Source organism: Mustelus asterias, chromosome 15, assembly GCF_964213995.1.
Source record: "Mustelus asterias chromosome 15, sMusAst1.hap1.1, whole genome shotgun sequence".
Classification (NCBI taxonomy): domain Eukaryota; kingdom Metazoa; phylum Chordata; class Chondrichthyes; order Carcharhiniformes; family Triakidae; genus Mustelus; species Mustelus asterias.
Window position 1 is genome coordinate 12,931,047 of NC_135815.1, and position 21,552 is coordinate 12,952,598.

The window sequence follows — 21,552 nt, forward strand, 5'->3', positions numbered from 1 at the left end:
AATGCTTTGAAACATTAATATTATTGGAAACTGTTACTGTACAGCTGACTTTTTTCTTGCAGAAGTGAAACAGAAGGCAGCAGTCACAAGAGTGTCTTCAGAAGGGAGGCCTGTTAAAGCTTTAGATGATGACAAAATAGTAAAGCTTACAGAATTCTGTGCATCACATTCTAGGTAAGTTCACTACTTGAGATTATATCATCACTATGTAAATTTAATGCATTGAAATCTTTCAACAGTGCAATTCTATAGTTTTCTCTTGCCTTATTTCTTCAAACTGGCATGGTCTAAGCCAGGCCTGTCAAACCTTTTCAGGGGCTCACATTTCTATTTTTCTCACTCTGATTTAATTTGATTTATTATTGTCACATGTATTAGTCTACAGTGAAAAGCATTGTTTCTTGCACACTGTACAGATAAAGCATGCCGTACATAGAGAAGGAAAGGAGAGGGTGCAGAATGTAGTGTTACAGTCATAGCGAGGGTTTAGAGAAAGATCAACTTAATGTGAGGTAGGTCAGAAATGGATCTAATTGCCGTATTGATTCTGCGCTCACAAATTTTTTCTAAGTAATGAAAACCAAGCCTCCCCTTGTACGAGGCAGGCCTGTGATATATGGTAAGTGATGCCTCTTACCTCGTACCAAAACAGATTTTCATAGTCTTGTTCCTGTCCAGGCCCTTGGGTCTCATGATAACACCTATTTGCTTTTTTAATGGCCTTATTAACCCCAGATGATAAAATGAAACATTTGTATTAATATTGATTATAAAATAAGCATGTTTGGTAATCTCAAATGGAAAAGATGCTGGAGATGATTACAACATCCAGAATTCTCATTAGGGAGAGATGAGTAAACATTTTAAATTGAGCACTTTTATCAAAGTTTAGCCAAAATGCTGTCGTCTTTTCTCTCTCCAGATATTTTAGAATCTATTGCCTCCAGTATTTACAACATTTTAACTTTATTCTGATACTTGTGGCTATTATTGTGGCGGCATGGTGTCACAGTGGTTAGCACTGCTGCTTCACAATGCCAGGGACCCGGGTTTGATTCCCGGCTTGGGTCACTGTCTGTGTGGAGTTTACACGCTCTCCCTGTGTCTGTTTGGGTTTCCTCCGGATGCTCCGGTTTCCTCCCACATTCTGAAAGACGTGCTGGTTAGGTGCATTGACCCAAACAGGCGCCGGACTATGACGACTAGGAGAATTTCACAACTTCATTGCAGTGTTAATGTAAGCCTTACTTGTGACTAATAAATAAACTTTAAACTTTAACTTTATTAATTGCACATTGGTGGTTTCTGACCTGGAGTTTTCTTGCAATGTTAAGCTCATAAATTGACATGCGCCTTCAAGGTTGCTGCTGCTGTGGGAAATCTACTGTAGCATTAAATTCTTGGGCTGAATTGCAATTCAGTTAAAGTGTGTACTGAATTTGTACTTCTCAAGAATTCAGTAACTGATCTGTGCCAGTTTCTTTTCCCACTAAGCTTGTTCTTCAAACAAATATTCAAGCAATATAAAACACAATTATTCTTTGTAATGGAAATATTGCAGAGTAAGACCATTGATGTCAAGTTACTTGTGAAATGTCCATAATCTTTTTGTTAGTGATTGAAAAGTATCTTTTTAAGTTTGAGACGTTTATGTGTTAAAATTTGGCCCACATCTATTTTTCTGGTTAAGTAGTGATATTATTCTTGTTTTCGTACTTAAGGACTGGTGACTTTTAAAAAGATGTGAACTGGATATTTATGAGTAGCATAGAGTTGTTTCAGACTTGGCCACTAATCACTCCTTTCACCAGCCAATATATTGGCTGTTTTATGTTCCTTCGGTTCACCCCAGTCCTCTCCTTCCATTTGCCGCCTTAGCTTTTACAGGAAAGACAGGATGAGTCAGCATGAGGTTTAGAAGCAATTTAGAGAAGGACAAATATGGAATCAAAAACATGCTGAAAGAAGCATGAATAGCAAGCTATAAAAAGAAGAATGGAAAACAAATGAGCTAAACAAAAAAGATGCAGACAAAGGATAGAGGGAGAACAACACATTTCATTGAAGTATGAACTGTAGAAAGTTGAGGCAAAAGAAAGATTTCTAAGATGCCAGGTTAAAAGCATGCACATGCGACTGTTCAAACAGGTAAGGAAATGAGGGAATGTTGTATTTTGAGTAGCTACTTAAGGCAGCAATGTTAGTCATTTGCAGTTTTGTAACTACAGCTATTTGGAGTTTGCGAACAGGAATCTATGACACTTTATATATGTTGTTGCCTCGAAGTTGTTGATTATAATAATAGTGGAACTGTCGACATTGGCCTGTGAAAATACATATTCACAGTTAAATGCAGTAATCCACAAGTCGCTGTCACTGATTCCCTGTTCCCAGGGAGGGCAATGTTTAGAAATTACTGAACCAATGAGAACTTCCCTTTTCACTCTGCAATAGCCCTGTTAAACATCCTGAAAAAGTTATGACTTGTTAATGAGGCATGGCTGAGTTTTTAGCAGCGTACTCAGCTATAATAACAGTTGAACATCCTCGCTGACCCTGGAAAATTGGTTTCATAGTTGCCTAATGTCAGTTATTTCTATTATGACACTTCCATAGTTTGTTAATATGATTATTTTTAAAGTTTGTAATATTACAGCCTCCAGTGTGTGTCCCAATCTTTATTTCACTCCCTGTAAAAGTTCTAAAAAGTAAGGATAAACAGTGTATTTTACTTCCTGATTTCCTGATTGAAAATTCTTTGAAATGATTGCCTGCTTTTCCTGCTTGATAGCATCACTGCTGCCCGCTGCCCGGAACACACAATCACCTTGCTGCTAACACAGATCCTGGGCCAACTTCTCATTTAATTGACAATAAAAGTTGTATGTATGAGCAAGTAGTCCGAAATCATACTTGCCTTCCATGTTCCCATCTCCATATGTTCCTTTATGCATCATCCATCTATCCAATTTATTCTTAAATATTGACATAGTTTCTGCCTCAACAACTAGTCTTGGAAGTGAATTCCACAATCTCTCAACTGTCTGTGTGAAGACGACTTTCCTGCCTTCTATTCTAAATCTTTTTCATTTAATGTTTTATCTATAACCCCACATTCTTGAATCTAGACTGGAAACAAAGGACCCTATCACATTCTTTCTTTATTTTGAACATAGAATCCCCCCAGTGCAGAATAAGGCCATTCGGCCCATTGAATCTGCACCAACTCTCTTACCCAGACCCAGCCCCGCACATTTACCATGGCTAAGCAACCTAATCATGACGAGTAATGTGTGTTGTTCTAAATGTCTTTGTCTTTATCACTTTTTAATACCAAACGGATCCCTGTGAATCACTTGCTCCCTCAAGTCTCAATATCTTTTGCACAATGTAGAGTCACTGCTGTACACAGTACATCACCTGAGGTTGTACTAGAGTTTTATACAGACTGATCATTGCTTCTTGACTTTTATTTTATGTCTTGTGATAACACCTGGAAATCTGTTTGCTTTTTTAATGGTCTTATTATTCCTAGATACTTCCTTTAATATCCCGGGGATGTGTGTGCCCAAATGCCTGCTCGACCATTACACCAAGCTCACTTACTCTCTATTAGTAATTGTACTCCGAATGGATCATCTCACACTGACATTAAATTTAATCTGCTACATTTGGGCATGTTTTCCCACTTTATCAGCATCCCTTCACAGTTTCTCTTGTATTCTAAAGAATTAACAGTATCTGCTAATTTGGGATTGTCCATGAATTTCAACACCACTCCCACGAGACCCATATCAACTCATTGTCATAAAACTTGTTGCCAGAAATGCTATAGTCTTTATTTGTCTCCAGTACAATACGTGCATTAATTGAAATATTTACCCAGTTGTTCAGTAAGTACATTTGTTGCAGTAACCTGCAACCTATAGGGAAAGTGATTGCATTCTGTGTTTTGAAAACTGCTGTTAAGGTTCCAGTGTTAAAATGCAGATACCTCACTTAATTTCTCTTAATTCAATCAAATTTTACTTGTGAAATCGATGTTTATGGAGGTTTTCATTGTTCTTTCAGACCAAACGTACCAGTAAACGAGGTAAGAATTTTAACATTCATTTTTTGAAAAAAATGATAGTTATTGCAAAGTGGGGACGTTTGAGGGGAGGAGTGCAGAAAGCAGGAAAACACAGTGGAAAAACAAACAGCTGCTGATGGTGGAACAGAGAGCAAGGAGTTGGCCTGTGTCAGACAAGTGGAGAGTACACTCAGGGATACCTGGCTATATACAACTCTGGAACCTATACAATACAATTTGAATTCTTTGAGGAGGTAACTAAGTGTGTTGATGAAGGTAGAGCAGTTGATGTCGTATACATGGATTTTAGTAAGGCGTTTGATAAGGTTCCCCATGGTAGGCTCATGAAGAAAGTAAGGAGGTGTGGGATAGAGGGAAATTTGGCCGATTGGATAAGTAACTGGCTATCTCATAGAAGACAGAGGGTGGTGGTGGATGGAAAATTTTCAGACTGGAGACCAGTTACCAGCAGTGTACCACAAGGATCAGTGCTGGGTCCTCTGCTATTTGTGATTTTTATCAATGACTTGGAGGAGGGGGCTGAATGGTGGGTCAGTAAATTTGCTGATGACACCAAGATTGGTGGAGTAGTGGATGAGGTGGAGGGCTGTTGTAGGCTGCAAAGAAACATTGATAGGATGCAGAGCTGGGCCGAAAAATGGCAGATGGTGTTTAACCCTGATGAGTGTGAGGTGATTCATTTTGGTCAAATTTGAATGCGGATTACAGGGTCAACGGCAGGGTTCTGAGGAATGTGGAGGAACAGAGAGATTTTGGGCTTCATATCCACAGATCTCTGAAGGTTGCCACTCAAGTGGATAGAGCCGTGAAGAAGGCCTATAGTGTGTTAGCGTTTATTAACAGGGGGTTTGAGTTTAAGAGCTGTGGGGTTATGCTGCAACTGTACAGGACCTTGGTGAGAGCACATTTGGAATATTGTGTGCAGTTCTGGTCACCTCACTATAAGAAGGATGTGTGAGCATTGGAGAGAGTGCAGAGGAGATTTACCAGGATGCTGCCTGGTTTGGAGGGTGCGTCTTATGAGGAAAGGTTGAGGGAGCTAGGGCTTTTCTCTTTAGAGCGGAGGAGGATGAGAGGCGACTTAATAGAGGTTTATACGATGATGAGGGGGATAGATAGAGTGGACTTTCAAAGACTAATTCCTCGGGTGAATGTAGCTGTTACTAGAGGACATAACTATAAGGTTCATGGTGGGAGATATAGGAGGGATGTCTGAGGTAGGTTCTTTACTCAGAGAGTGGTTGGGGTGTGAAATGGACTGCCTGCTGTGATAGTGGAGTCGGATACTTTAGGAACTTTCAAGCGGTTATTGGATAGGCACATGGAGCACACCAGAATGATGGGGAGTGGGATGGCTTGATCTTGGTTTCGGACAAAGCTCGGCACAACAACGAGGGCCGAAGGGCCTGTACTGTTCTATGTTCTAATACCAATTTATAGTTTTTTGTGTATGTTGGCTCCCTAGCGTCATGTTTCAATGAGATTTAATATTTCAAGCTAATATGTATGTTTAGTCCTGTGCCGTTTTTGTTGTTTGGTAGGAACATGTTTAACCTTTCTGAAAGGTTTTGTTAAAGGTTGCACACATCCCACTTCAAAGATGTGATATTTTCATTAATTCTGGGCAGTGGAAATTTGAAACAACGTATCATAGATCGGTGCAATTTATTTTGTTTGTTGAGATCTGTTAACTTAGAAACCAAATACTGTGTCATATATTGACTATTGGAAATAATCTGAAGGCTGTAGATTTTATGAACTTGTAAAGTGCTTAGCATTGCTGCCTCACAGTGCCAGGGACCCGGGTTTAATTCCGGCCTCGGGTCACTGTCTGTGTGGAGTTTGCACATTCTCCCAGTGTCTGCGTGGGTTTCCTCTGGGTGCTCTGGTTTCCTCCCACAGTCCAAAGATGTGCGGGTTAGGTTGATTGGCCATGCTAACTTGACCCTAGTGTCAGGGGGATTAGCAGGGTAAATGCGTGGGGTTATGGGAATAGGGCCTGAGTGAGATTATGGTCGGTGCAGACTCGATGGGCCGAATGGCCGCCTTCTGCACTGTAGGGATTGTAGAAATAGGGATTTTCTATCTCCTTGTCCTCAACTTCATATCATCTTTCTGAGTAAGGTATATTTGCCAATTTGAAACTCGTACTTCAAAGAACTGATGCAGTGTTTGCATCCATGGCCACACACACATTAGGTGGTGAAAGGATAATGTTAAGAAAGTCTTGTATATAATGAGAAATTAGTATAATAAATGCTGCAAACCTAAGTATTCTTTAATGTTTCAGATTTGTGTATTAGCGGAGCGCTTCTACAAAAATGAATATCATCTCCCTTCAAAGGGAGGAGATGCTTGCACAAATATTACTGCAGAATACAACTCAAGTAAGTGGATTGATTGAAACTGTTCATTTGCTTAAGTTACCTTTGTTCATTGAAGAATTTAAGCACTCCTTTGTTATTGAACATAGGCATTGAGCAAACTGTGTTAACATTCGCTGATTCTGTGAATTGTCAAGTTATGTAGTCCAGTAATCTAAACCTATTGCATTGGATCTTAACAGATAATAATGGACATGCAGAAATAACAATATGTTATAATTGAGGACAAACAGTTTAGAGTTGATTTATTTTAAAATTATTCCCCCTATTCTAACTTGTTTGAATGAAACTTTGTTATGGTTGAATATCTCACAAAAATCATATGCAACTCCTTTATTCAGAAAGTGGGAAATTACACGCTGGTTTCTGTCTCCCTTCCTTTGAATAAAGGAGTTGGTTTTGCTATTTTCCAATCTATGGAACCGTCCCGAATCTAGGGAATTTTGGAAAATGAAAACAAAGTCATCAGGTATCTCAGTAGCCACTTAAGACCCTAGGGTGAAGTCCATCAGGACCTGGGGACTTGTCAGCCCACAGTTCTGGCAACTGGCTCAATTCCACTTCTCTGGTGATTTTGTACATATTTTCTTGAGTACACATATGAGGAGGCTGTATCTTATGGGCTTTCATACACGCCATTTTTAATTTCCATTTTGTGATTTAATGTTGTCAGGCTTTAGTCCAAATAGGAAGCTGTGTAAAAATTCCGGATGTTATAATCCATCTTTTATCCCGCATTTTTCAATATTACCAAATCACTATTTATCAAGAGTCTCACATAAGGAAGCCTGCTGGTATGTGCCATATTTATAGATTGTTAAGGTGCTTAAATGCATTAGTTAGAATTGCAGCATCATTTATATGTCGCAGATGTTAAATATAGATTTTAATTTGATACCAGTGACCCAGCACCTAAAAATCAATGAGTTGCTGTTTCTTGGTGATCTTTACTTGATATCTGAAGACAAATGGAAGATGACATAAATGGGGTGCTGGCTCCGTATGATAATTGTATCCTTTTAGGGTGGATGAAAATGTATCTGTCCCTTTGCTTCCTTTTATATTTCAGGATAGTTAATTGCTCGCATTTTTCTATTTGTATGTTTTACATATTTCGAGTTTTGAACAATTAGAAGTCATCTTGTTTGGTATTACAAAAGAATATTGTTTTAAATCCGCTTCCTAATTATTTTGGACATTCTTCATGCACGTTTTGTTCCAATGCTCCAATATCAAAAGTTGCATCAGTCTTTTCTGCTCTGTACAAGATATCCTGCACAAGTTGCAAAGCGGGGTCATGTTATTACTACCACCTGCATGCAAGGAGAATGTAATTCCAAATTTGCTCATCAGGGTCCGGCATTACTTTGGGGGGGAAATGATGCAAACCTGAGCTTGGAACGAATGTCCTGTATTTTCTGAATATGTATTAATTTCCAGGAAGAATACAGAATGGGTTACATCAACTCTTGAAATGCTCTTAAATCCCCTTTTGACAGGAAGCAGTTCCATACAGTTGGCTGCATGTTTTGATTTACCTGCCTAGCTTTCTTCCTCTTCTTCACCACCAGTTAGAGAGTTAATCCTGGCCTGAGGGAAAGAAAAGAGGTTTTGAAAGTGTATCATGCTGACCACAGAGTCTGCCCTCTCCGCCAGTTGATGTTTTAAATCTGCTGAAGATGCATGCATTATGTGTCTGCCCATTTCATTGCTCTGTCCTTCTGGAGACTGTCGTCCTGGTTTCATGTCATCTGTAAATTATGAAATCATGCTCTGTATACGCAAGACCAGATCATAAATATATATCAAATATGTTAATAAACAGGCCCTAATCCTGATCCCTAGGGAACTGTATACATTTATCTGGTCTGAAAAACAACTGTTCACTATTACTGTGTGCTTCCTGTCCTTTAGCCAACATGCTGCCACTATCCCTTCCATCACATGGACTTTAATTTTAACATGTTTTTTGATTTTCTGTAAAGTGCACACAGTAGCCCCAATTTGGTTCACTTTCAGCAACTTGGTTTAGTGGCTGTGGGTCAGTCACCTATTAGCAAAACATCAGGTCTGCGAAGATCACTTCAACTACTCAAATAAATGAGTAAGCAAACAGGAAAGCACATCTTTACATCCAAATAGGCTCAAGTGATTTGTGTATTTAAAAAAAAACTTTTTTCGGTGAATGGTACATAGTGAACTCAATTCCAGTGTGCCAATAATGTAATATGAAAGAATGGGATAATAGCAATAAAAATGTTTAACTTTAGACTGTTCGCTATCCAGGGAAATTACAAGATATTTTAAACTTTCAATTCGTGATAGCACTTAGTCAAGTGTCATAGCAATAAATTTAGTATGAAGATTAAATTTATTTTTGTAATATTACGTCATTGAAACAATTTTATTTTCTAAGTGTCAGCATTTCATTGATTCTGTTTTTTAATATCCAGTAAGTTGTAGCCTGGACTGTGCCACCCCTCTGGCACATCGAGTTGCAAGGTTTTGTGCAGCTTTTATTGGAAATAACAATGGGAAATTAGAGGTTGAAAAGAGATCATTGCCAAACACAAGTTTCTGCTCAAATTCTAATTTATTGCAGAAAACCCCATTCTTCGTGCACTTGTCAATTTTAAACATCAAATTTGATTTTTATTTCTTACTGAGTGTCAGAACAAATACTTTGGTGTTTATAATAAGCAAAGACAGGAAACGTTTTTATTTGTATGGACCTTTTTTGTTTGCTGGCCATTTAAAATGGTAAGTGCTGATCTTGCAATTCTACCTGGACAGAACTCTGAAATTTGATTATTCCATTCAAGGATCATAAAATATGAAAAAAATTCTGGTTTAATCTAATTAATGTCGGTTTTTGGTGAGTTGAATTCACTGTGAATAGTTAATTATCAGTAAGTGTACATCAACCTTGGTGATCATGTGACTGCCTGCCTGATCCTGAATGGATAATGTATAAAAATCCATTAAAATTTAATGTCACTTATGTCTGCTTACTGAGTGGAACAGAGCCAGGATTGGCAGATGGGATTTCACTCAGCAGTGGAGATCCAAAGTCGAAGCATATCAATTTTTAAAGGGCTCTGCAGCAAATACCTTAAATTGCTCCTGAAAAGTATGTTCCTCTGCTCTGTTATTAGGTTTTTCTGACCAACCTCCTGCAAAATGTGATGATGCATCATTGAAAGTCACTGAGGGCAGAAAAAAAGACCTTATTGAATCTGTACAGATTGCATTAACAGTGGATAAAAGCTTTGAGGGAGAGTCTGCGATGTATGATGCTGAATCATCGCTGGAGGGACATGTAAAAGCAGCAGGAGCAAAGGGCATGATGCACTTTGATGTTGAGACAGAACATTTGTATTCTGAAAACACTGCAACAGATGAAATCTGCTCTCAGCCACATGCCACAACGCCTTGCCAGGACATGCTAACTGCTGCAAAAACAATTGAGACAGAGGGTTTCTCTGACGAGACAGAGGATGTTACAAACACTATTCCGTTATTTCATGCAGAGCAAACTGAAAGCCTACATCATGATTTGAAGTTTGCTGGCAGAACGGAGGAAAATGTGCAAACACATTTGCTGGAATGTAACAAAACCGTCCAGTTCATTACAGATGGGCAAGCTGTATCCAACCAAAGCAATCACGCTTTCCAAAAACATGTTCAAATTGATTCCAATGATTGTGTAAATAAGGAGGCCACGTCTAGACTGAATACAGGTCATTCGGAAGCAAGTATAGGAATGGATGACCAAGCAACAGAGCAAAACCAGGCACATCTTTTGAATGAAATAAACGGATGTGAACAGATGGCAGAGGAAGTAGGTTCAAAAGTGGAGGAGGAAATTCCGTGCAGTGCAAAGTTTAATGAGAATTGGATGTCAAATGAAATTACGGAAAAACAAGAGGATGAGAATGTTGAAGCACTCTACAACTCCATACGGGATGTTGCCTCATCCTGTCAGAAGAATGATACTGATGAGTTATCAATGCAGTTGAACGACAGTTCACTTACCTTGGATGAACTTGCAAAAAAGATACAGATAGAAGAGGTAATGTTTATTTTACTTTTGATCTGATTATCTATAGTAATGACGTTTTTACGTAACTTGCACTCGAGCTCAAAATCAAAACACAAATGGTGTGTGTTTTCATTACAGGTATTCTTCTACCCTACCTTCCTTTTCTTAAGGTGCAGATGAGACAAATTCTGCCCATTTTTATTTGTAATTCTAAACTGCTTGCTTTGGTTTGTAAAACAAATTTGCATATCCCTTGATCCATTTAACCCCAAGACTTGCAGGTGATGACGAAGCTGCCAGCACACTTGACATAGAACATAAGAGGCAGAAATAGGCCATATGGCTCATTAAGCCCACCACCCCCATCCATTAGTTCCCCTGGTCTCCAAACATCTATTGATCTCAGCCTTGAATATACTCTTCAATTGAACATCCACAGTCCTCAGGGCTAGGGAATGCTAAAGATTCACAAACAACTGAGTGAAGAAATCTCTCCCCATTTCAGTCTCAAATGGATGTCTGCTTACCGTGAGTCTATTCCTCCTAGTTCTAGACTTTAGCGTGTCATTATCTATCCTGTAAAGCCCATCAGAATTGTATGATTCATTGGGTTCTTACAATGCCTCAATCCTTCTTTATAGGATAACCTTCTCATCCCAGGATGTGTGCCCTCTGCCAAAGTGGTACAGTATGTCCTTCCTAAGGTCCAGCGACCAAAACTGTGGAGTCCTAAAAGACTGATTTCTTTGGGAATAAAAGAAAGACATTTCATAGTGTTTCAAAAGGAAGTTTAGACAACACTAGTCACTGTGGCAGAGAAACACAGAATAGATCTTTATTGGTGAAAAGGGAACATTTTAACTTTTGAGAAGTTTTATTTTTAAAAGGAATCTAATGTTTTTATGTTAAGTGATTTAATAAGGGTTTACTATACAATGAAGTGCCTTGTGGACATCACCTCCCATCAATTATTGACTGGCAGCAGCACAACAGACCTTGACCCTCGCCAAACTCTTCCAGTAGTTTGTAAGGGACCAATGTAGAGAGTAATGTCACATAGACTTACCCTATTAGTGTCTTGAGGTGCTACCAAGTACCAAGAATGATTGAATTGGATTGAAGTTTTTAATCTTTCTTTTGCATTTTGTGTACCAATTTTACCACTGTTACTACCTTAGTTAATTCCATTAATAAAGTGATAAGTGTGGTATGCTTTTGACGGGAGGCACCAGCAGATTTATGGGGTTATGTCACATTCATTAAATTCTGAAGATTTAAGTATGCCCCTTTTTAGGTCAAAACTCTTAAGCTGCATTGGTTGTTTTCAGTGTTTGTGTAGGGAGGGTTTATTTAAAAAAAAGACAATGTTCCTGGTCTTCCTTGCTATTCTGCTAGAAAATGTTTAAGTGGATATCAGACTAGGACAGAATTAGATTTAGCTGTGTTGCACAGTATGGACCATTAACCTACACAGTTTGTTGAGGAGATGAATGGTCTGTTGGGAAAAATACCAGGAGGCTGCTGACACCTGTGGAACTGTCCCACAAGGGTGATTGCCCAAAGATGAGAAAGTTGAAATGAGGTGGTGGAGGGAATTAATGTAAGTCTGACATTGTGGCAACCTGGCAGTGAACGATTAAAATCGAGCTGGAAAGTGTACACTGTTACAAAGGGGAAGCTACCAGGTGTGTGACATTGCTCCAAAAACTCCAGTGAAAGCAGATTGTAAAATCAACAGATGGTTGGTGGGAGTAAAAGAAGCACTTTGTAAAACTGAGAAAGTGACCGAGTCACATTAGAATCATGGAATCCCTACAGTGTCGAAAGAGGCCATTTGGCCCATTGAGTCTGCACTGGCTCTTCGACAGAGCATCCTACCCAGGCCCTGTCCCCGTAACTCCAAATATTTACCCCGTTAATCGCCCTAACTCTCACATCCTGGCACACTCGGGCAATTTACCATGGCCAACCCACCTAACCTGGACTCTGGGAGGAAACTGGAGCACCCGGAGGAAACCCATGCAGACACAGGGAGAATGTGCAAACTCCGCACCGACTGATTTGCAAAGTAAAGGATCTTAAAAATTGAGTAAATGTTGTTGTCTTATTTGATGGGACAATATTAGAAAGCAATTTATTTTAAGTATAGTGAGATTAAAATACTAAAAACATGACTCGGAAGATTAGCCTGAACCTATATATTGAATTAAACCAGTTGTACTCTGGATTTTATTAAAACTATATCTCAGTCCTTACCTGCTTCAAGAATAAAATGCTGTACTAAATGGAGTATACTTTGAAAAACATGTATGTAAACAGGTTGAATGTCAGTAATAAGTAAAAATGGAGAAGTAGGTGGCACAATGGCACAATGCTAGCCCTGCTGCCTCACCGCGCCAGGGACCTGGGTTCAATTGCGGCCTCAGGTGACTGTCCGTGTGGAGTTTGCACATCCCCCCCCCCCCCCATCCCCGTCTGCGTGGGTTTCCTCCGGATGCTCCGGTTTCCTCCCACAGTCCAAAAATGTGTGGGTTAGGTTGATTGGCCATGATAAATTGCCCCTTTAATGTCAGGGGGTTAGGAGAGTAAATATGTGGGGTTACGGGGATAGGGCAGGACCTGGGTGGATTGTTGTCGGTGCAGGCTCAATGGCCTGAATGGCCTCCTCTGTACTGTGGATTCTATGATTCTAGTGATCAGAACTACCTCCACAACAACCCGAGTGTCTGCCAAACTGCAGTTTACTGGTGGAAGTGTTGCGGTCAAGCCAATTCTAAACTGCTCAAACATTTCTTGAAAGCCAAACTAAATGGAGACTTGTTATCATCTTTTTGCCTAGTTGAGTTGAAGTGTTGATGGTGGTGTTTTTGTTTAGCTGTGGATTTAGTTGGACATTAAAAATGAAGCAAAAGATTAAATTGCATTTAAAGCCTTTTTTCTGCACCATTAAAGCATGGCTGCTAACTGACCTGTGAAATAATGTGCTGAACAATGCAAGTGATAAATTAATGCAACTGTGTGTACTTCTGGTTTGTACATTTTAACCCATGTTACCTACCAACAGCCTATTCAGAAGTTAATATTAAACGCAAAGTTTAGATTGGTACAGAAATGGGGTCAGTGAACTCGATGGTGTTATATCTTCATTCAAATGTTCTTTAACTCCCTGGCATCTTGCCATTCTTCATCTCTACCAGATGTGATAGGGACACAGTCATTACATTATAACACTTGACATTCATTCTATAGTCCTCTTCCCTGAACTAGTGTCCATCTTAGTGAAACTTTTCCCAATGTCTCAGTGATATCGGTTGAGGAATAAATATTTGCAGGATATTGGGCACAACACCTTAAAGTAGTGCCATGGGATCTTTTATGTCCACCTGAGTGGGCACATTCTGTTCCATCAGCACTACCCCGAAGCAATAGATCCTCAGGCCTTGTATCAGACAATAACCAGGCTGACCGTCAGTCCTCTCTGTTCAGGCATGGCTGCCATTCTGACTAATTTGTCGAAACCTGAGGGCTATCATTAAATTACTCTGAATTCCTAAAAGTGTATGGTTCCCTTGTTCACTTAATTATTTCCAACTGATGTATTGGATACATACTTTTCTGCAAATTCACTGGAGGGTTAGGAAGAATGAGAAGGGATCTGAATGAAGCGTATAAAAGTCTGACAGGGTTGGACTGATTGCATGCAGGGATGTTGTTTCCTCTGGCTGGAGGAGCCTAGAACAAGGGGTCACAGTCTCAGCTTACAGGGTAGGCCATTAAGCACTGAGGTGAGGAGAAACTTCTTCGCTCAGAGAGTGGTGAACCTGTGGAATTCTCTACCACAACAGGCTGTCCAGGCCAACTCACTGAATATATTTAAGAAGGAAATAGATTTCTAGACTCTAAATGTGTCATGAGGTATGGGAAGAGTGTTGAGCTGGAGGATCAGTCATGATATTGAATGGTGGAGCAGACCCGAAAGGCCAAATGACCTACTCCTGTTTTCTATGTTTCTACACAAACTATATATATTTTGTTCTGTGTAGCAAAATTAAAAAAGAAATCCACTGATTTTATAGCATGCCAAAATGAATTTGTTTGTTAAAAATAGCTTTCCATGTCATTGAACACTAGTATTGGCTGTGAAGTCAAGTGGAATGAGGTCTTAGTTGTTAGAGCACTGTGCAGTTCAGGTGGTAATGTAATTTATCCCAGGTAGACATACCAATAACAAAGGGCAATTGTGATAGAGTTTGAAGGTTTCCATAGTGAGAAACATTCTGTACTTTATTCAGCAAATCCACTTCAACGCTTCTTGTGGCAACCTGTATCCAAAGAAACATTTGGGACAGCTGGATTTCCTGTAAGTGGCAGGCTAATCCAAGCACCGTGTGTTCCAGTAGCATTCATGTGAATAAATGGGTTCCTCCTAGTGTCTTTGTACAAACGTGATTAAAAGCTGCTATCTTCATTCTTAAACATGTAAAACTTGGTGTAAGATTTACTGACTGTGGGTTTAACTTCTGGCTTGACCAATTACACCTTCAATAATGCAGTACTCCCTCAGTACTACACTCAAGTCATAGAAACTAAATGAAGGGCCTAAAATCTGATTCAGTGGTTGCTGAACATGTTAACAATGGAATAGTAATTTTCAACTTTATGGAGTGGCAAAGTGGGAACCATGGACTTGCAATGCACACCATTTATTCTAAAATGGAGATCATAGAGTCATAGTCATAGAGGTTTACAGCATAGAAACAGGCCCTGCGGCCCAACTTGTCCATGCTGCTCTTTTTTTTTAAACCCCTAAGCTAATCCCAATTGCCCACATTTGGCCCATATCCCTCTATACCCATCGTACCCATGTAACTGTCTAAACGTCTTTTAAATGACAAAATTGTACCCGCCTCTACTACTGCCTCTGACAGCTTGGTCCAGACACTCACCACCCTCTGTGTGAAAAAGTTGCCCCTCTGGACCCTTTTGTATCTCTCCCCTCTCACCTTAAACCTATGCCGTTTAGTTTTAGACTCCCCAACCTTTGGGAAAAGATATTGACTATCTCGTTGATCTATGCCCCTCATTATTTTATAGACCTCTAAGATCACCCCTCAGCCTCCTACGCTCCAGAGAAAAAAGTCCCAGTCTATCCAGCCTCTCCTTATAACTCAAACCATCAAGTCCCGGTAGCATCCTAGTAAATCTCTTCTGCACTCTTTCTAGTTTAATAATATCCTTTCTGTAATAGGGTGACCAGAACTGTACACAGTATTCCAAGTGTGGCCATACCAATGTCTTGTACAACTTCAAAAAGACGTTCCAACTCCTGTATTCAATGTTCTGACCAATGAGACCAAGCATGCCTTCACCACTCTGTCCACCTGTGACTCCACTTTCAAGGAGTTATGAACCTGCACCTCTAGATTTCTTTGCTCTGTAACTCTCCCCAATGCCCTACCATTAACTGAGTAAGTCCTGCCCTGGTTCAATCTACCAAAATGCATCACCTCGCATTTATCTCTTTGGGAAATGTAGAAAAATGCTTCTGGTGTAAGTTATTCTGCTCCTTTTTATACAGAATACCCACCCAGAGGGCCTGGTGTCTATTCTGAAAAAAAGAAATGCAGACAAAGAAGTCTTACGGCTGCAACAGAAGCAGTCAAAGAGGAGAGTAAGATTTCAGGAACCCCAGGATACACTGGAGAACGGTAAGATGACAACTCTTAGCTTTCCTGTGCACATTTTTGATGTAAATATTAGGACAGGGTTGTAAGACCTCAGACTCTGGTTAGTTGAGTGTAGAATGAATGAATTATGACAACTATTGAAAATAATTGTGATAACTAGTACAGACTTTACAGGAGTTTTATAAAAACTAAATAAAGCTCAATAGCCACATGTCTTACCGAACAGCAGAATTTAATGTTCTATTTTGATCAGTGCAATAAAGTGTAGCATTCTGAGATCGGGTGATATCAAACCTGAAGTAGGTCAAATCAAGTGCCTTTGTTCCAACCTTCAACGTAATGTGATTATAGCATTTTCAGAGCGTTCTCTTTTAGGATACTCAATTGATCCACTATATCACATGGACTAAGGTTCAATTCCGTGATAAGGATATGTCATTAGAAGATCAATATTGTTGTACTCTCTATTTAGTGTTGTTCCCAGTCTTACTGTGTGCATGATTCAGTAACTATTTTTCATACATTTGAAAGTACATTCTATCAATTAGAGTCAGTGGAGTTTTATCTTGAGGTAGTAAAACATCAGTCTTTGCCACTAATTATCTTGTAAACCTAGAAAAATTAGTGGATGCTTCAAGAATTTAATTTTTAGCATTTCAGAACTTCAGAGCCTGGCTTCATGTCACTGCAGGGTATAGTTTCCACCTCATGCCCATTGTGATAATACTGTGCCTTTAAGAAATGTATTTTTATCATGCTTCTTGTAAGGAGTATGTTTAAAATTCAGTTCTGTTTTACACGGTGCTGATTTGGGCAACAGGCAGCTCAAATGTTGAGAATGCAGGATAATGGCTGATTTTAGCTCATGGTGTGCTTGTCTAAACAGAGCTCATGCATTTGTGTTTGTTTAGATTTCCCTTGGGCTTTGAGAGTAGAGTTTTAATTAAGTTGATTGACACGAGGTAGTCATGTGCTAATAGGAGAAGCTAAGCCTGCAGGGAAGATGCATAGTTTTATTTTAAAATAGTTTTCTGCCTGGTCCTAAAAGAAGCAAGAGAAGAGGAATATTGCTTGAATTGAAACTCATAGGGATAGGTTAGCAGTTAAGAAGTGTATCTTGTCACGTTCAAGCATTGTTCAATTGGTAAATGTTGAGCTAAATCATTTGTTACAGTTAAACTACTAAATAGAGTTTGTTTTGATGAAAGCTTCCTAGTGTGTCAGTAGAATCACAACTGGAGTGAAACACCTTATCCTCATTGCCAAAGTAGCAAATAGTTGGGGTCTAGTCCAACTTCACAATATACCTTGGGATTTCTGATCTTGTACCCTAACACCCTATACCCACAGCAACCTTTCAATTGTCGTGATGTTGTGAATAGACTGAGTGTAAGTCAAGTCCATCAAACAGCAAAAAGAAATTGAATAAAACTCATTCATGGGATATGGGAGTAGGGCAGGAAAGTGGAGATTGGATAAAAGACCAACCACGATCTTACTGAATGGTAGAGCAGGTTCAAAGGGCCACATGTCCTGCCCCTCCTGTTTTGTGTGTTCTTAGAGTCTTCTGCATCTTCTAGTCATTGATTCAAAGTGCCATTTAACGATGGCCTGGGAGCTGGTCTACCTACTCCTTTGTTGTGGTTTTGCACAACTTTGGAAGGTGAATGGATCATCTCCAGTTATGAATGATACTGAAATAATATTAGAGGCTGATGATGTCCCAAATCTGTAGACAGTATGAGCAATATGGCTGTTTCGAAACAGTTGCAAATACAACTTGTCCTTTTTTTAATATCAGGTGTGTTAGGAGACTGTTTTTGTTAATGCATCATACTTCATTGTTATCACACGTCAATACACTGACTCAATTTTTATTACTTTTCCTTAGACGAAGTAAATGGCAACTCCTGCCTCCTCCTGGTCCTGCTGTGCATTGTCACAGTACTTTTGAGTGTCGGAGGGACAGCACTTTATTGCACGTTTGGTGATCTGGAGTCCAGTGTCTGTAGAGATTTCACAGCCCAAATGAACTTTTACTATGCTCAGTTCCAGCAAGGCATTGAGAAGGCAAAGCACTGGCTGTTATTTTCTTAAAGTAACACTCTATCTGTATAAATAGAATTGAAGTCACTGTGTAAGTCAGGATTCAGAAGGACCACATTGAAAAGTGCTACAATGCAGCAACTGCTGAGATACAACCGTGTCAATAGGACACAGCACAGGAACTTCAGAGCTGGAGTTTTGGACTCAGCAAAACAAATCAAAGGTTGACATGACAGGGAAGGATAAATATGCAACTCCATTAATACTGTTTGCAGAATTTGAGCGGACAGCAGGCTTTGCCAATCACTTCTTTGAAAAAAATGGCTTTTGTATAATTTGCCTTTTAGGGCAATCTGCACATCATTTGGATTTATAATAGATCATAGAATAATTCTTCATTTAAATGTGAACAGACAATTTTTACATTGATTTTTGTAATAGTTTTTACTTGTCTTTTTTTCCTTTTAAAATCATGATGTGTCATATAGTCTATATTGTTTTTCTTTCAGGACCATCTTATTTGTGCTCAGGTTCCTTTGCTGCCACAGGTCTTTGTTTTTCATCAATAACTTTCACTGTTTTCTACAGACCTCACATTTGGCAGTGATACCGTGGTGTTTAAAAATTAGTCTGATTTTTATCTCTCTCAATCTTTTTTATCTTGTTCCAGCTCTTTATCTCTGCACCCCAGTCTAAAAAAAATGTAAGCGCACAAATGAATGTTTTTCAGCAGTTTGTTACTGCTAGGGTAACACTTTCTATTTTCATTTAATATTCAAATGTACATATCAGTGCTATTTTTCAGGAATCTGTCACATCTGACAGGGAATTTCACTGAGAATCAATGATTTGCTGTTAACTGGAGGTGTCCGAGTGAGCGAGATGACATCAGGCAGTGAGACAATTTCACCAATAGTTCCTTCTCATCATTTGAGTTTATTTGGTTAACTTTAGTTTCATTTTTATTCATTTTAGATAATTTGTCAAAACCCATTATTTAAAAATCAAAATGCTGGTGTCCTACTTTGTGATGCATCAGTGTTTCCTAGTGTGGCAGTTGCTTGAGCACGTTGTTTATATTATACAGAGGTCAGATCTAGGGATTTCTCCACATATCAAATCCCCTATCTCAGTAGTGTTGGGAGAAAATGGGGTTAGGAAGTGAGGGAGAGGCACTCAAAGGGCTTTGGAAGTGGCATTAAGTTACATCTAGAGTGGAGAACTTGGTCAAATCCTCCTGAGTGTTCTTCGCTCTATTTTGAGCAGGATTGAGCAATTCTTGCGGTTAGGCTTTCTGCCACTTTGCAGATTAGTGGCATGGTACATGCCATTGAAGCCTTTGTGGAGTTAGCCTTATAATTACTTCTAGCTGTTCATAAAGTATGCTGAGCATTTCTGTGTTTGTTATGTAAAATGTTAACTTGGCATATTTTGAGGTTATCTTGACTTTTGTTTGAAGGTACAAATCTTATTCGTTTTGCTGTTATCGCCTAAATACTGCAACCAACAAGGCTGGAAGGTGGAAGCCTATTCTACACTCAGGCTTCTGTCTTTGCTGCTGGTAGCTGTCTGCAGGTTGTGTCCTGAGGTTCTGCTGCTTAGTCCTTTGCAAGTTTGAGGCAAACTGACATTGTGGAATAAAGTTGGGAGAAAAGGCGTTTAAGGAGTTAGAGATTTATTACTACTGGGTCACATGGATGCAGGAGAATGCTGTGTACACTGTAAAAGATTTGACAACTTGAAGTCTGATTACTGCAATTCAAAGTGCATACAATATTGCAAAACGCATGTCTCATCAATTTTGACTTTGAGGTGTGAAATATTGATCTTGAGAGAAATGACTAATTCAAGCTTAAACTATTAGTTTTTTTTAGAAAACTGCAAAACATTTTGTTAAGGAAAGAGCAGGTCTCTACACACAGTATGCACACAAATTGGTTGTAGCAGATTGAGTTACCTTACCTCCTCCTCAGTGTCATTGCATAGCACTTTTTAAGCCTTGCTTCTATAAACAGATCTCTATTTTCTAATCCATCGGCATCTGTCAATATTGTGTGCGTTACAATTGTGCAGGTGGAAAGTCGGCAGCTGAGACAGAGGGGTTACCCTTTCCAGGTGCAGAGACCTGCTTTGCTGTTCTGTATTGAGGTTTTATTTCAAGCTTCCGTTTTTTGTTTCTCTTTGTGGGTATTAGTTATGTGTTTATCAAGTCCATCTGTGTAAATAGGAGTGAGCAATCATTGTTATCCTTCTTTGATATTACTGTTCCGTGCTGAATATTGTAAAAATGCTCTGGCAGGTTGGGTGAGGGGATTTGCCAGTTAATTTATCCCTCAGTCTGAATGATGTCATCGATTTAAAAAATGTCAGTAAAAAGGGCCTTAAATTTTAGCTTAGCAACTTTTAAATAATATGTATCTATAAAGTTGCCAGCTTTTAACCTGGATTGTATCATGGCGCATGATGATATTGTAGAGGACGCAATAGATTATCTGTGTGTTACTGGCTGGATCAGTACACTATTATAAAAAGATAATGATTTGGAAAATTTAATTTATTTAATGTAAATAATGCTATATGTAGAGCAGATCATTTCAGCTTTATTTTCCTCCTGTTTTTGTAAATTCAAATGACTGGCATGTTAACACTTTAGAAATCTGTAAGATTGTGCTCTGTACGCTAAACCTCTTGAGTTGGGTGCTTAATGTATGAATTGTTAAATGATTTATTCATTTTGTATCATGTCACACTTATTGCATTCTTCACCAGAAATGATTTACCATGTCCCCCATAATGTCATGAAGTACACTGTATAGTAATTTTATTAGTATTGGTTTAAAATGTAAAACCTGTACACAGAATTGTGACTTGAAGATGGAATTATCTGTTGTAAAGTGATTCACGTAATTTCCATCACTGGCCATGTATTTTGAGATTGCAACTTGTGATTTATGTTGATCTTAAATAGAAAATCACGAGTTAAACCTTTTGTATGGATTTTCCCTCATTTAAGGTAATTGTTTTTATGTATGTTAATGTACAAGTTAGCCTTTAAACTGTCTTCATTGTAACTGTGTGAAGAACACATTTAACTGCGGGTGTGATTGCAACTGAATGTGTCACAGGCTTCCATGAACTGGCAATGAACTTTCTTTTTTCTGCCAGTTTTGGCCCTCAGCCTCTTGAAGATGATGATTCCAGCTGGGAGATGGTTCAATGAGCACCAACCACCCTCTATATGTTGCCTAAGTAGACAATCAGTGGAATCTTACTGTATTTTTCAAGATGTCAGGCTCTGAC

At 39.0% G+C, this 21,552-nt stretch overlaps 1 protein-coding gene across 2 annotated transcripts in view; it reads left to right on the forward strand.

Annotated features, from left to right (window-relative positions):
* The window catches only part of cnsta (consortin, connexin sorting protein a), a 54,544-nt gene extending 33,303 nt beyond the window's left edge, over nucleotides 1–21,241 (forward strand). For both annotated transcript variants that reach the window (XM_078229508.1, XM_078229507.1), the window contains exons 6-11: nucleotides 63–174; nucleotides 4,072–4,093; nucleotides 6,384–6,480; nucleotides 9,633–10,549; nucleotides 16,098–16,227; nucleotides 18,098–21,241. In XM_078229508.1, coding sequence (XP_078085634.1) covers nucleotides 63–174; nucleotides 4,072–4,093; nucleotides 6,384–6,480; nucleotides 9,633–10,549; nucleotides 16,098–16,227; nucleotides 18,098–18,303 — 1,484 coding nt within the window. In that variant the 3' untranslated portion in view covers nucleotides 18,304–21,241. The remainder of the gene's footprint in view (nucleotides 1–62; nucleotides 175–4,071; nucleotides 4,094–6,383; nucleotides 6,481–9,632; nucleotides 10,550–16,097; nucleotides 16,228–18,097) is intronic.
* Nucleotides 21,242–21,552: the final 311 nt, after the last annotated feature.